The 16,757-nt window shown below is 40.5% G+C and overlaps 1 protein-coding gene across 3 annotated transcripts in view; it reads left to right on the top strand.

Moving 5' to 3' along the window:
* The window catches only part of LOC139764697 (organic cation transporter protein-like), a 133,403-nt gene that overhangs the window by 86,277 nt on the left and 30,369 nt on the right, over positions 1 to 16,757 (top strand). For all 3 annotated transcript variants that reach the window (XM_071691584.1, XM_071691585.1, XM_071691583.1), the window contains exons 9-11: positions 1,675 to 1,757; positions 12,450 to 12,706; positions 16,264 to 16,448. In XM_071691584.1, the coding sequence (XP_071547685.1) occupies positions 1,675 to 1,757; positions 12,450 to 12,706; positions 16,264 to 16,448 (525 nt within the window). The remainder of the gene's footprint in view (positions 1 to 1,674; positions 1,758 to 12,449; positions 12,707 to 16,263; positions 16,449 to 16,757) is intronic.

Raw genomic sequence — 16,757 nt, 5'->3', positions numbered from 1 at the left:
CAACAGTGGTGTCCCTCGAGGGTCTGTTTTGTCTCTTACACTTTTTCTCCTTTTCATCAACGACTTCCTTTCTTTTACAAATAACCAGATGCACTCATATGCTGGCGACTTAAAACTGCATTTCTCAACATCCCTCAAAACTGCTCCTACTTCTGTTACTCGATCTGCATCTCGTCTCGACACAACCTCCACAATTAAAAACTCAGATTTGGAAAAGATATCTCATTGGGATGGATAAAATCTGACTAAGCTTTAATGCCTCCAAGACCCAGATTCTGCCCAGTTCTCTATCTAAAACTCCTTACAACTTTCCTCTCTCCTTTGATGGTTTTGTAATATCATCTTTCAACACAATGAACATACTTGGAATTACTGTAACATCTACTGGAAATCCCACATTACGGAAATAGCTAAGTCTACCATTAAGAAACTGGGTGTCATGTTTAATTGTTGAAATTTCTTTCCTTCCGAACAGTTGCTCCATTTACAAAAGAAATTGATCCGTCATTATATGGAGTACACAGCTCTTACATCTAGGGTGTTTTAGCTCTGCATCCTTACTTGATAGAGTTGAGTCAAAAGTCGTCAGGCTTGTCAACTGTTCCAGGCTAACTTCCAAACTTGACTCGCTTTCCTTATGCGGCAATGTTGGTTCACGTTCTCTCTTCTATGGTAATTACTTCGGTTTTGCTTCCGAGAAATGGCTGCTTGTGTGCCCCCACCACTAGCTAGACCACGTAATACTCGGCAAACCGTTGCGACACATGATTATTGTGTGGCCATTGGCAACTCAAGAGTGGGCCGTTTTGATAGCTGTTTCTTTCCCTACGCATCGAGCTTTGGAACTCTCTACCTTCTCATGTCTTACCTAACAACTGTGACCTGGCACTTTTTGAAAGACAGGTTTATCACTTCCTCCAAAATTCGTAAATATTTTTCCTCATCTCTTCTTTCTTCTTTTCATTTACTTACGTATTTCAAGTAAGGTCCGTCCTTGCTGTGGATTTTATTTTTCGTACCTCGAGCCTCCACCGTGAAAAAGATATAACCAGTTAAGAGTATTTCATATGGAAAGTCATCCGTGAAACTAATGGAAGACTCAATGAATGTTTTAAGTTAGGCAATTAACCCGTAAATCTCTCGAGACATCTTGCCATCAATACATTATTCTACACCTACGTCATCCAAAAGAGACCGTGAATGCAGGATCTTGTTGAAAAGTCTTCTTTTGCACTCGCATAAAACTTGACTTAGAACACAATTTCCAATGTGCCACCTGAATTTGATCATTACTAATAACGTTTAACTGAGATTTGACATAGCTATTTTGGTAAATGGTTATGAACACAATAAGTGTGAGGGAATTGATTATGTTCAAAACCATCCCTCCTACTGATCGTAATGGATGATTGATATATTCATTTGTTTACATGGCAGGGGTATATGTCATGAACATATGGTATATCATCAGCCAATCACCTGATGGGCTTAAAGTTTATTTATCGTAATTGTTATATCTTATAACGCTTGAAGTTTGTCTGACACGATTGTCTATTGATGGGGTTAGTGTGTACTGACATATTCTTTGTTGATAAGCTGAGGTTTCTTTGGCATATGTTGATCAACTTAGGGTGTATTCTGATGTTTCTCTTCATCTTACCCTCCCGTGCACAGTCCTCTCAAGACAGTAAGGCGCATGCCCAGGGTCTGCTCTCCAGCCTTCGTCTCGTTGCTCGGGAAATCACCATCTTCGTCAGGTGAGTCTAGTTTACGTACTAACGACATAAGGTGCAAAAAAAAACCTCTTGTGAGTTGCTGTTAGAAACTAAAAGAGTAACATTTTGTGATATATACATGTGACCTTAGCACGGTATACATAGCGCCATGTGACCTTAGCACGGTATACATAGCGCCATGTGACCTTAGCAGGGTATACATAGCGCCATGTGACCTTAGCAGGGTATACATAGAGCCATGTTACCTTAGCAGGGTATACATAGCGCCATGCAACCTTAGCAGGGTTATGAAAAGAACAATTTGGCGTTATGGCAACTTGGAAAACAGGAAAATTCGAACACCATTCTTCTTACTGTACGAGATCTGTTTATGGAGGCAATGATAATGCAGTCAGTGAGATTACCAAGTTCTGAAGTTCGGTGAGAGATTCGGGTTCTTTTTCATATTAGACTGCCGTTACCCGCGTCAGCAATGTAGCGCCATGAACTGATGAAGAAAGGCCACAATTACTCTCATCCATTCGCCAGCTGTCATGTGTAATGCACGATAACCAAAGTTCTATACACACAACCTGGCACCATAGATCTTTCCATGGTTTACTCTGGCCGCTTCACATTCCTTGGTTTAGTCCATTTACAGCACATCGACCCCTGTATACCACACCGTTCCAATGTATTGTATACCACACACGCCTTTCACTCTCCTGCACATTCAGGTTCCTATCACTCAAAATTCTTTTCACTCCATCCTTCCATCTTTGTTATGGTCACTACCATTTCTTTGTTTCCTCCACCTCTGACACATACATCCTCTTTTGTTAACCTTTCCTCACCTGTTTCCTCCATATGCCCATACCATTTCAGCACAATCTCTTCAGTTCGCTCAACCACTATCTTTTTATTACCACACCTCTCTTACTCTTTTATCACATACTTGATCAAACCACATCTCACCATATATTGTCCTCAAATATTTCATTGCCAACAATTCCACCCTCCTCCACATGTCCTCATCTATAGCTCATACCTCGCATCCATATAACATTGTTGGCATCACTATTTATTCAAACATATCCATTTTTGCCCTCCCAGATAATGATCTCTCTTTCCACAGCGCTCCTAGATCCTTCGGCCCCTCACCCACCCCATGATGCTTCCGCTTCCATGGTTCCATTTGCTGGCATGTCCACTCCCAGATATCTAAAACACTTCCGCTTCTCTCAAGTTTCCGCCATTCAAGCGCACACCCCAAATAACCTGTCCCACCTAATAACCTTAATTTTTATTCACACTTACTCTCAACTTCCTCCTCTCACACACTCTTCCAAACTCGGTCTCCAATTTCCGCAGTTCCTCACTCGAACCTGCCACTAGTGCTGTATCATCAGCAAACAACAGTTGACTCACTTCCCAGCTTCCCTCATACCCTACAGACTGCATACTCGCCCCTTTCTCCAACACTTTCATTTACTTTACCTCCATCACCACCCCATCCATAAACAAATCAAACAACCATTGTGACACTTCTGTCGTAGACCAAACTTTACTTGGAACCACTCACTCTTCAGTCTTCCTACTCGTACCTATGCATAACACTTGATAAGCACTTCTTACTGCTTCCTGCAGCTTTCCTTCTACACCGTATATGCTCCAAATATTTCATAAGGCATCTCTATCAACTCTACCATATATTTTCTCAAGGTCCTTAACGCCACATACAAATCCATCTGATTCTCTTTCTCACATACATTCAGTAAAGTAAACACCTGATCCACACATCCTCTACCACCTCTGAAACGACACTGTTCCTCCGTAATGTGATGCCACAGATAGATGTTATACAAACAGGAATTCAGTGCAATCCCTTTAGAATCCTTACTCCACTTTGGTAGACATGGAATAATTGTTTTTTCGTTTCGAGAGGATACACAGACACACACACCCATACACAAAAAAAAAGAAAAAAAGAAAAGAGGGCAGTGGTATTGTAGGTAAGCTACAAACATATTCGGGTCAGGATTCTTAATTTGCTCCATTACGTTAACGCTTTTTGTTTTCTTCTAATAAACCCAAATATTACATGAGCTGACGAGCATAAGTATGGTCTCAAAACGAAAGTGCTTGTGGTCAGCATCATGTCTGACTACCTTTGACATCAAAGTTTGTAGCAAAAGAACTGCTTTTACAGAACTGATCGAAGACGTGTGTATTGGCACAATATAATCAGAGGTAATGAGAGTGAACTAGATCTATGAAAATGGACAACATTAGACATGGATAAGTAAGAAGAGCAACAAAGCTGACAGTCATATGATAAACTGGTCTGATATTTGGACAAAGAGAGTTATTGTTTCGCTATATAAAGAAAAGGGAAGGGAAAGGATCAAATCTTTTATGGATTCTGGTGAATCCCTTGATGTTGAAAAATTAAAATAAGTTAATGAATGGAAGGTGGTGACCAAATGAAATATTTTCAATCTGACAGGTCGTAGAAAGGTTTTAGAGAAAAATACATGTAATATATTTGTCGATCAAGAAGAGGTGTATTATGAGAGGTTTTGACTGCATGTCGTGTTTTGGAAAACATCTGAATAATGGTAAGAGCTTTCCTAATGGAAGCTGTGCATGTGTGAGTGCAAGGAGTTGAATCAATGGGCTGGTTTGAAATGGAAATGGCAGTGTGGTGCGATGTTACCACAGTTATTTGATGTTAATGGCGGGAGACTGCATGAGATGAGAGGTAGTTAGGGTGACTGCTGCGGTGCTTACCCTTGTCCCTGTGCTGTATGCAGATGATACAGCGTTGTTCGCTAAATCAGAGGAAGAGTTTAAAAAGAGTCTTTGGCTTATTCAATATATATATATATATATATATATATATATATATATATATATATATATATATATATATATATATATATATATATATATATATATATATATATATATATATATTCTTAATACCTTCCACAGAGCATCTCTATCAACTCTGTCATATGCCTTCTCCAGATCCATAAATGCTACATACAAATCCATTTGCTTTTCTAAGTATTTCTCACATACATTCTTCAAAGCAAACACCTGATCCACACATCCTCTACCACTTCTGAAACCACACTGCTCTTCCCCAATCTGATGCTCTGTACATGCCTTCACCCTCTCAATCAATACCCTCCCATATAATTTACCAGGAATACTCAACAAACTTATACCTCTGTAATTTGAGCACTCACTCTTATCCCCTTTGCCTTTGTACAATGGCACTATGCACGCATTCCGCCAATCCTCAGGCACCTCACCATGAGTCATACATACATTAAATAACCTTACCAACCAGTCAACAATACAGTCACCCCCTTTTTTAATAAATTCCACTGCAATACCATCCAAACCTGCTGCCTTGCCGGCTTTCATCTTCCGCAAAGCTTTCACTACCTCTTCTCTGTTTACCAAATCATTTTCCCTAACCCTCTCACTTTGCACACCACCTCGACCAAAACACCCTATATCTGCCACTCTATCATCAAACACATTCAACAAACCTTCAAAATACTCACTCCATCTCCTTCTCACATCACCACTACTTGTTATCACCTCCCCATTTGCGCCCTTCACTGCAGTTCCCATTTGCTCCCTTGTCTTACGCACTTTATTTACCTCCTTCTAGAACATCTTTTTATTCTCCCTAAAATTTAATGATACTCTCTCACCCCAACTCTCATTTGCCCTTTTTTTCACCTCTTGCACCTTTCTCTTGACCTCCTGTCTCTTTCTTTTATACATCTCCCACTCAATTGCATTTTTTCCCTGCAAAAATCGTCCAAATGCCTCTCTCTTCTCTTTCACTAATACTCTTACTTCTTCATCCCACCACTCACTACCCTTTCTAATCAACCCACCTCCCACTCTTCTCATGCCACAAGCATCTTTTGCGCAATCCATCACTGATTCCCTAAATACATCCCATTCCTCCCCCACTCCCCTTGCTTCCATTGTTCTCACCTTTTTCCATTCTGTACTCAGTCTCTCCTGGTACTTCCTCGCACAGGTCTCCTTCTCAAGCTCACTTACTCTCACCACCCTCTTCACCCCAACATTCACTCTTCTTTTCTGAAAACCCATACAAATCTTCACCTTAGCCTCCACAAGATAATGATCAGACATCCCTCCAGTTGCACCTCTCAGCACATTAACATCCAAAAGTCTCTCTTTCGCACGCCTGTCAATTAACACGTAATCCAATAACGCTCTCTGGCCATCTCTCCTACTTACATAAGTATACTTATGTATATCTCGCTTTTTAAACCAGGTATTCCCAATCACCAGTCCTTTTTCAGCACATAAATCTACAAGCTCTTCACCATTTCCATTTACAACACTGAACACCCCATGTATACCAATTATTCCCTCAACTGCCACATTACTCACCTTTGCATTCAAATCACCCATCACTATAACCCGGTCTCGTGCATCAAAACCACTAACACACTCATTCAGCTGCTCCCAAAACACTTGCCTCTCTTGATCTTTCTTTTCATGCCCAGGTGCATATGCACCAATAATCACCCACCTCTCTCCATCAACTTTCAGTTTTACCCATATTAATCGAGAATTTACTTTCTTACACTCTATCACATACTCCCACAACTCCTGTTTCAGGAGTATTGCTACTCCTTCCCTTGCTCTTGTCCTCTCACTAACCCCTGACTTTACTCCCCAGACATTCCCAAACCACTCTTCCCCTTTACCCTTGAGCTTCGTTTCACTCAGAGCCAAAACATCCAGGTTCCTTTCCTCAAACATACTACCTATCTCTCCTTTTTTTACATCTTGGTTACATCCACACACATTTAGGCACCCCACTCTGAGCCTTCGAGGAGGATGAGCACTCCCCGCGTGACTCCTTCTTCTGTTTCCCATTTTAGAAAGTTAATACAAGGAGGGGAGGATGTAAGGCATGTGTACGTGTAGGAAGAGAGGAAAGTGATTGGTTCTCAGTGAATGTAGGTTTGCGGCAGGGGTGTGTGATGTCTCCATGGTTGTTTAATTTGTTTATGGATGAGGTTGTTAGGGAGGTAAATGCAAGAGTTTTGGAAAGAGGGGCAAGTATGAAGTCTGTTGGGGATGAGAGAGCTTGGGAAGTGAGTCAGTTGTTGTTCGCTGATGATACAGCGCTGGTGGCTGATTCATGTGAGAAACTGCAGAAGCTGGTGACTGAGTTTGGTAAAGTGTGTGGAAGAAGAAAGTTAAGAGTAAATGTGAATAAGAGCAAGGTTATTAGGTACAGTAGGGTTTAGGGTCAAGTCAATTGGGAGGTGAGTTTGAATGGAGAAAAACTGGAGGAAGTGAAGTGTTTTAGATATCTGGGAGTGGATCTGGCAGCGGATGGAACCATGGAAGCGGAAGTGGATCATAGGGTGGGGGAGGGGGCGAAAATTCTGGGGGCCTTGAAGAATGTGTGGAAGTCGAGAACATTATCTCGGAAAGCAAAAATGGGTATGTTTGAAGGAATAGTGGTTCCAACAATGTTGTATGGTTGCGAGGCGTGGGCTATGGATAGAGTTGTGCGCAGGAGGATGGATGTGTTGGAAATGAGATGTTTGAGGACAATGTGTGGTGTGAGGTGGTTTGATCGAGTGAGTAACGTAAGGGTAAGAGAGATGTGTGGAAATAAAAAGAGCGTGGTTGAGAGAGCAGAAGAGGGTGTTTTGAAGTGGTTTGGGCACATGGAGAGAATGAGTGAGGAAAGATTGACCAAGAGGATATATGTGTCGGAGGTGGAGGGAGCAAGGAGAAGAGGGAGACCAAATTGGAGGTGGAAAGATGGAGTGAAAAAGATTTTGTGTGATCGGGGCCTGAACATGCAGGAGGGGGAAAGGAGGGCAAGGAATAGAGTGAATTGGAGCGATGTGGTATACCGGGGTTGACGTGCTGTCAGTGGATTGAATCAAGGCATGTGAAGCGTCTGGGGTAAACCATGGAAAGCTGTGTAGGTATGTATATTTGCGTGTGTGGACGTATGTATATACATGTGTATGGGGGGGGTTGGGCCATTTCTTTCGTCTGTTTCCTTGCGCTACCTCGCAAACGCGGGAGACAGCGACAAAGTATAAAAAAAAAAAAATATATATATATATATATATATATATATATATATATATATATATATATATATATATATATATATATATATATATATATATATATATATATATGACAGAGTGGCAGATATAGGGTGTTTTGGTCGAGGTGGTGTGCAAAGTGGGAGGGTTAGGGAAAATGATTTAGTAAACAGAGGAGAGGAAGTAAAAGCTTTGCGGAAGATGAAAGCCGGCAAGGCAGCGGGTTAAGATGGTATTGCAGTGGAATTTATTAAAAAAAGGGGGTGACTGTATTATTGACTGGTTGGTAAGGTTATTTGATGTATGAATGACTCATGATGAGGTGCCTGAGGATTGGCGGAATTCTTGCATAGTGCCATTGTACAAAGGCAAAGGGGATAAGAGTGAGTGCACAAATTACAGAGGTATAAGTTTGTTGAGAATTCCTGGTAAATTATATGGGAGGGTGTTGACTGAGAGGGTGAAGGCATGTACAGAGCATCAGATTGGGGAAGAGCAGTGTGGTTTCAGAAGTGGTAGAGGATGTGTGGATCAGGTTTTTGCTATGAAGAATGTATGTGAGAAATACTTAGAAAAACAAATGGATTTGTATGTAGCATTTATGGATCTGGAGAAGGCATATGATAGTTAATAGAGATGCTTTGAGGAAGGTACTAAGAATATATGGTGTGGGAGGCAAGTTGTTAGAAGCAGCGAAAAGTTTCTGTCGAGGATGTAAGGCATGTGTACGTGTAGGAAGAGAGGAAAGTGATTGGGTCTCAGTGAATGTAGGTTTGCGGCAGGGGTGTGTGATGTCTCCGTGGTTGTTTAATTGTTTATGGATGGGGTTGTTATGCAGTATGTTGTGGATAAGAGAGCTTGGGAAGTGAGTCAGTTGTTGTTAGCTGATGATACAACGCTGGTGGCTGATTCGTGTGAGAAACTGCAGAAGCTGGTGACTGAGTTTGTTAAAGTATGTGAAAGAAGAAAGCCGAGAGTAAATGTGAATAAGAGCAAGGTTATTAGGTACAATAGTGTTGAGGGACAAGTCAATTGGGAGGTAAGTTGGAATGGAGAAAAACTGGACGAAGTGAAGTGTTTTACATATCTGGGAGTGGATTTGGCAGCGGATGGAACCATGGAAGCGGAAAGTGAATCATAGGGTGGCGGGAGGGGGCGAAAATTCTGGGAGCGTTGAAGAATGTCTGGAAGTCGAGAACATTATCTCGGAAAGCAAAAATGGGTATGTTTGAAGGAATAATGGTTCCAACAATGTTATATGGCTGCGAGGCGTGGGCTATGGATAGAGTTGTGCGGAGGAGGGTGGATGTGCTGGGAATGAGATGTGTGAGGACAATATGTGGTGTGAGGTGGTTTGATCGAGTAAGTAATGTAAGGGTAAGAGAGATGTGTGGAAATAAAAAAAGTGTGGTTGAGAGAGCAGAAGAGGGTGTTTTGAAATGGATTGGCACCTGGAAAGAATGAGTGAGGAAAGATTGACCAAAAGGATGTATGTGTCAGAGGTGGAGGGAACGAGGAGAAGTGGTAGACCAAATTGGAAGTGGAAAGATGGAGTGAAAAAGATTTTGTGCGATCGGGGCCTGAACATGCAGGAGGGTGAAAGGCGTGCAAGAAATAGAGTGAATTGGAACGATGTGGTATACCGGGGTCGACGTGCTGTCAATGGATTGAACCAGGGCATGTGAAGCGTCTGGGGTAAACTATGGAAAGTTCTGTCGGGCCTGGATGTGGAAAAGGAGCTGTGGTTTCGGGCATTACTGCATGACAGGTACATATATTTATATATATATATATATATATATATATATATATATATATATATATATATATATATATATATATATATATATATATATCCCTGGGGATAGGGGATATCTGGGAGTGGATCTGGCAGCGGATGGAACCATGGAAGCGGAAGTGGATCATAGGGTGGGGGAGGGGGCGAAAATCCTGGGAGCCTTGAAGAATGTGTGGAAGTCGAAAACATTATCTCGGAAAGCAAAAATGGGTATGTTTGAAGGAATAGTGGTTCCAACAATGTTGTATGGTTGCGAGGCGTGGGCTATGGATAGAGTTGTGCGCAGGAGGATGGATGTGCTGGAAATGAGATGTTTGAGGACAATGTGTGGTGTGAGGTGGTTTGATCGAGTGAGTAACGTAAGGGTAAGAGAGATGTGTGGAAATAAAAAGAGCGTGGTTGAGAGAGCAGAAGAGGGTGTTTTGAAATGGTTTGGGCACATGGCGAGAATGAGTGAGGAAAGATTGACCAAGAGGATATATGTGTCGGAGGTGGAAGGAACGAGGAGAAGTGGGAGACCAAATTGGAGGTGGAAAGATGGAGTGAAAAAGATTTTGAGAGATCGGGGCCTGAACATGCAGGAGGGTGAAAGGAGGGCAAGGAATAGAGTGAATTGGATCGATGTGGTATACCGGGGTTGACGTGCTGTCAGTGGATTGAATCAGGGCATGTGAAGCGTCTGGGGTAAACCATGGAAAGCTGTGTAGGTATGTATATTTGCGTGTGTGGACGTATGTATATACATGTGTATGGGGGTGGGTTGGGCCATTTCTTTCGTCTGTTTCCTTGCGCTACCTCGCAAACGCGGGAGACAGCGACAAAAAAATATATATATATATATATATATATATATATATATATATATATATATATATATATATATATATATATATATATATATATATATATATATATATATATATATATATATGGGAAGGAGACTTGTGTGAAGAAGTACTAGGAGAGACTGAGTGCATAATGGAAAAAGGTGAGAACAAAGGAGGTAAGGGGAGTGGGGGAGGAATGGGATGTATTTAGGGAAGCAGTGAAGGCTTGCGCAAAAGATGCATGTGGCATGAAAAGCGTGGAGGTGGGCAGATTAGAAAGTATAGTGAGTGGTGGGTTGAAGAAGTAAGATTATTAGTGAAAGAGAAGAGAGAGGCATTTGGACGTAATGCAAATGAGTGGGAGATGTATAGAAGAAAGAGGCAGGAGGTCAAGAGAAAGGTGCAAGAGGTGAAAACGAGGGCAAATGAGAGTTGGGGAGAGTGAGTATCATTAAATTTTAGGGAGAATAAAAAGATGTTTTGGAAGGAGGTAAATAAAGTGCGTAAGACAAGGGAACAAATGGGAACTTCAGTGAAGTGGGCTAATGGGGAGGTGATAACAAGTAGTGGTGATGTGAGAAGGAGATGGAGTATTTTGAAGGTTTGTTGAATGTGTTTGATGATAGAGTGGCAGATATAGGGTGTTTTGGTCGAGGTGGTGTGCAAAGTGAGAGGGTTAGGGAAAATGATTTGGTAAAATGAGAAGAGGTAGTGAAAGCTTTGCAGAAGATGAAAGCCGGCAAGGCAGCGGGGTTGGATGGTATTGCAGTGGAATTTATTAAAAAAGGGGGTGACTGTATTGTTGACTGGTTGGTAAGGTTATTTAATGTATGTATGACTCATGATGAGGTGCCTGAGGATTGGCGGAACGCTTGCATAGTGCCATTGTACAAAGGCAAAGGGGATAAGAGTGAGTGCTCAAATTACAGAGGTGTAAGTTTGTCGAGTATTCCTGGTTGATTATGTGGGAGGGTATTGATTGAGAGGGTGAAGGCATGTACAGAGCATCAGACTGGGGAAGAGCAGTGTGGTTTCAGAAGTGGTAGAGGATGTGTGGATCAGGTGTTTGCTTTGAAGAATGTATTTGAGAAATACTTAGAAAAGCAAATGGATTTGTATGTAGCATTTATGGATCTGGAGAAGGCATATGATAGAGTTGATAGAGATGCTCTGTGGAAGGTATTAAGAATATATGGTGTGGGAGGCAAGTTGTTAGAAACAGTGAAAAGTTTTTTTCGAGGATGTAAGGCATGTGTACGTGTAGGAAGAGAGGAAAGTGATTGGTTCTAAGTGAATGTAGGTTTGCGGCAGGGGTGTGTGATGTCTCCATGGTTGTTTAATTTGTTTATGGATGGGGTTGTTAGGGAGGTGAATGCAAGAGTTTTGGAAAGAGGGGCAAGTATATATATATATATATATATATATATATATATATATATATATATATATATATATATATATATATATATATATATATATATATATATATATATATATATATTGTGAAAGTCCATGTTTCACGTTGTGTGACATTCGGAACTTTTAGATATGGGATGGATGTTTTAACACTTCTGCCGATGCCAACTGTTCAATTCTGTAACAGTTGTCGAAACCAAATAAGATTTAGGTCAGGTTGTACGAAACTTGTGAAGTGTTAAGTTCTTTGTTAACTTTTTGGATGTGTATCAGCGCATTCAGGAAATGTTACTTATCCTGTGTCAGAACTTCTGATCAACATTTATACAAATGATCATTATTTACAGCAAGAGACACAAGCCACGGGAAATATTTATTAAAGTTCACGAAGTATTTCTTTCGTCTGTGGCGTGAAACGAAGAAAAGCTTAAGACTTAACGATTTATATTCTCACATTTTAGTCACGCATTTAGCAAATTTGTCGCACTTAGAGTAGAGATTGGTTATATACTACATAATATATACTGCATGATATTTCTTCAATCCTCAGAACAAAGAAAATGCGCAAAATATCGCTGTCGATCTACACAAATTTCTTGATTTCTGGGATGGTGTATTTCGGCCTGAGTCTGGGCGGCGACGGTTTCGGGACTGATCCGTTTGTTTACATGGTGTTGAGCGGTGCGGTGGAGATCCCAGGCAGTATAGTCATCATACCTATGGTTGGTCGTCTGGGACGCCGGGTCTCCAACATCATCTGTTACCTCATCACAGGCGTCGTGCTTCTGGCCATTTCATTCACCCCAAGTAAGACGACTCTTGCTAAATGAAAAAGAAAACTAACGTGTTGATATTTACGTAAGTCGTGTGAGGTAATTATTTTCTCTGTCTTGATGGTTTAGTGAAGAAAGCAAAATAGATGCTAACATACTAGTAATAGAGTATGGAAGTTATGGATTAGATTAGAAATATGAAAAGATGCTGCCAGCTGCTCTGTGTATTTAATCCCTAACCCATACTAATCAAATGACTAGACAATAGAGTTATATTATTTCATCGACTAAATCTAATTCCACTTTTCATCAGCGATACACTATAATCATGCTTTTAGTCATCTAGTTCATCTATAATCTTATTAGCCTAGAACAGTTTGATAATACTTTTATCAATTCTATAACGAGAATGATACATTTAACGTATTATTCTTGTTACAATGTAGACTAACGTGAACATTTGCTTTCTAAATGGCATGTAAACCAGTCAAACATGTGGCTCGTCACTCTCTTAACATGCGGCCTATTGCCCTAGCTGAACAGAGTGAGGTTGAAAGTTAAACTTCATGTATAGGAAAGCATACTTTTAAGTCCATCTATTGACTTTGTTCAAAGAGAAGTGCTTGTAGGACGTTGTGTGAACCTCAGACCAGTACATGTCTGTCGCCAGGGGGATTGAGAGACTGCCTGCCCAAAGCGTTCTTAGCCCATTGACTGATGAGGGTTTCCCTCAGGTAAATTAAAGTCTGGTATTTGCTAGAATAGAATATCAAGTGCGACAGCAACTTTAACAGGAAGCTTGAGAATATTTTGAACAGTAAGTTATGGTTCTCAGCGTGCCAGTGTGTGAATTGTGAGACGCGTCGACCACCATATTTGACGCATTTTCGATGTGACATCTCAGATGCGACGGGCTTTCACTGGGGCAGTCATTCGGGTAGCAATCAGGCATAGCTGGAGCATTAAGCAGTGCCCATTGTTACTAGAAAAGTAGTAAATCTTGTACTTTTTTGTTGAAATGACTGGAAAACCGATATGTTTGATTTGTAAACAACAGATAGGCATTACCAAAGATTACAGGGTTTTAACATTATCGATGCTCTGATGAATTTAGTGGCAAGTTACACGAAGACATTTTAGAGAGTCAGAGCAGTCACTGAAAAAGCACCAGTGAGCGTTTGAAAGTATTCATCAAGTCAGTGATGCAGCAGTTAAGGCAAGCTAAAGGATTGCCTATGAAATAGCTGCTGTGTCATCTAAGCCTATTTCAGTGGGAAATTCTATAAAGAGATGTTGATGGCTTCAGAAGGTATTTGCCCGGGAAAACGTCAGGATTTTGCAAACTCGAGTTTCTCAAGAAGTTCTGGTGCAGAGAGAATTAGTAGATTATCAGAAAATACTAACGATCAACTCGGTGAAAATGTAATCCTTTACTACATTTTCTGTTGCAACTGATGAAAGGACAGATGCACCTGATGTAGCGTAACTTGTAGTGTTCATACAGGGTGAAAGGGACAACAAGGGACAACATCGCGCGAGGGGTAGGAGCACTGGCACAAAGTGTAAACATGGCTACAAATGGAGAACAGAAAAGCGTGGGAAGAAAAATTGACAGCAACAAAATTGAAAGAAAACTACGAACTGTCAACCCAAACTAACAATAAAGTAGAGTTGTGTAGTAAAGCAGTAAAGATATATAAAGAAGAGTTGTGTAGTAAAGCAGTAAAGATATATAAAGAAGAGTTGTGCAGTAAAGCAGTAAAGATATATAAAGAAGAGTTGTGCAGTAAAGCAGTAAAGATATATAAAGAAGAGTTGTGCAGTAAAGCAGTAAAGATATATAAAGAAGAGTTGTGTAGTAAAGCAGTAAAGATATATAAAGAAGAGTTGTGCAGTAAAGCAGTAAAGATATATAAAGAAGAGTTGTGTAGTAAAGCAGTAAAGATATATAAAGAAGAGTTGTGCAGTAAAGCAGTAAAGATATATAAAGAAGAGTTGTGCAGTAAAGCAGTAAAGATATATAAAGAAGAGTTGTGTAGTAAAGCAGTAAAGATATATAAAGAAGAGTTGTGTAGTAAAGCAGTAAAGATATATAAAGAAGAGTTGTGTAGTAAAGCAGTAAAGATATATAAAGAAGAGTTGTGTAGTAAAGCAGTAAAGATATATAAAGAAGAGTTGTGTAGTAAAGCAGTAAAGATATATAAAGAAGAGTTGTGCAGTAAAGCAGTAAAGATATATAAAGAAGAGTTGTGCAGTAAAGCAGTAAAGATATATAAAGAAGAGTTGTGTAGTAAAGCAGTAAAGATATATAAAGAAGAGTTGTGCAGTAAAGCAGTAAAGATATATAATGCTGTGGATGTCGTTATGGACATAATGAGCTTTAGACGAACAGTATGTCTTTACCACAGGCACTTCAACTGCTTCGTGAAGGCAAATGAGAACACTCACGGATTGCCAGATCACACGAATGATCACTGATTAAGTTGAGGAGCTGTAATAAAGGAACGTCATGAATTGCGTAGTAAAATACAAATGTTTATGGAAGAAAAAGGAAACGATGTGGATGAAGAGAGATAATGAACTGGTTCAGGATCTAACTCTCATGGAGGCAATTACAGAGCACTTAAATTACCTGAGTACAAGGATGAAAGAACGCAATACACTGATAACAAAGACTTTTGTTTACATTCACGCTTTGGAGATGAAACTGCAGCTTTTCGAAAGGCAACTAACCTTTCATACTTTCCGCTTGAAGTTCCTGCGAGATACACCTGCAGCAAGATCCTAAGTTAAGCAATTACACCTGCAGCAAGATCCTAAGTTAAGCAATTACTTCCAAGAAAAATTTGCTAACTTCACCTTCAAAAAGATTTTTTTTATTTCTCGGAACACCATTCTCTATCACAGTTATAAAGGCACCAGTACAGTTTCAACGAGAGTGTGATTCTGTTTTGAGGAACTAGTTTTCTAGTGTTAGTAACGTTTGCACATTTCATCAATATGTGGGACCAAATTATTCCAGAAATGATCTCTTTGTCTCAAAGATTATGTCCGTGTTCGGAAGCTCTTCTGTTTCTAAACAACTCTTTTCTCTAATGAGCAGTAACAAGTCTCGGTTTCGTTACCGACTTACTGTTGCGCACCTGAATTAAAGGCAAATCGTTGCTGCAGCTCAGACATTTGCTTCAGAATTTGATTGTACTGGTCCATACAGAGAGGTGCCTAGTGTCAGAAGCAGCAGCAGTAGGCAGTAAGCCTGAGCCTGGTAACTATACAAGCAGGGCGTCAATCTCACAAAAAGGGAGAAAGTCTACGTCTTCGACTCTCACTCTTCTTTTCACTGCTATGCTTTGCCTTGCTGTGACATAGATTGCCTGGTCACTTAATGTACATGCAAATAAAAAGTAGGATTAATAAATACACTTTCAGTAGTTGATATCAACTTTTAGAGTCACAAAACATATAGAGCTCATATACTGGCAGGTCAGTATGCCATCATATTAGATCTGACTCATTGTAGCAAATCAGTTCGACATCCATGTACTCTGTGATATGCTGGTAACAGAGGGAGTGTGGATGATGTTACTTCAGGTGCCTCCTGGATGATGACAACTCTAGCATTGCTGGGGAAATTGACCATATCTGCCGCGTACCAGATAGTGTTCCTCCATGCCAACGAGCTCTTCCCGACCGAGGTCCGCACCAGGGGCACTAGTAACGCCGGCGTCTTTGCGCAAGTTGGCTCTTCAGCGGCTCCATTCTTGGTGGACTCACTGGTAGGTTTTAAAAGACTTGTGTGTGCTGGCTCAAGACTAACTCTCCTACGCTCATATGTGAGAACATAACGCAGTCAAAACGATAAAGATTTTGACAATATGATAAAACACTTGCACCAGTAGAGTCACCTATACACACTCCAATCTTAACTTTTAACAGTGTACCGACAAATGGTCATTTGCATCCAATAGTGTGTAACACTATAACGCTGAATAAGGCTGAGAGAAATGACATAGTGTCAAGCGGTTTTTGTAGCAAAGACACCCAAGCACTGTATGGATTTCATTCATCTTAACCCAATACACATG

The sequence above is a fragment of the Panulirus ornatus genome, chromosome 50 (genome assembly GCF_036320965.1).
Source record: "Panulirus ornatus isolate Po-2019 chromosome 50, ASM3632096v1, whole genome shotgun sequence".
Taxonomy (NCBI): domain Eukaryota; kingdom Metazoa; phylum Arthropoda; class Malacostraca; order Decapoda; family Palinuridae; genus Panulirus; species Panulirus ornatus.
Note: the sequence above shows the minus strand (reverse complement) of the source record. Positions and strands in the feature narration are given on the sequence as shown.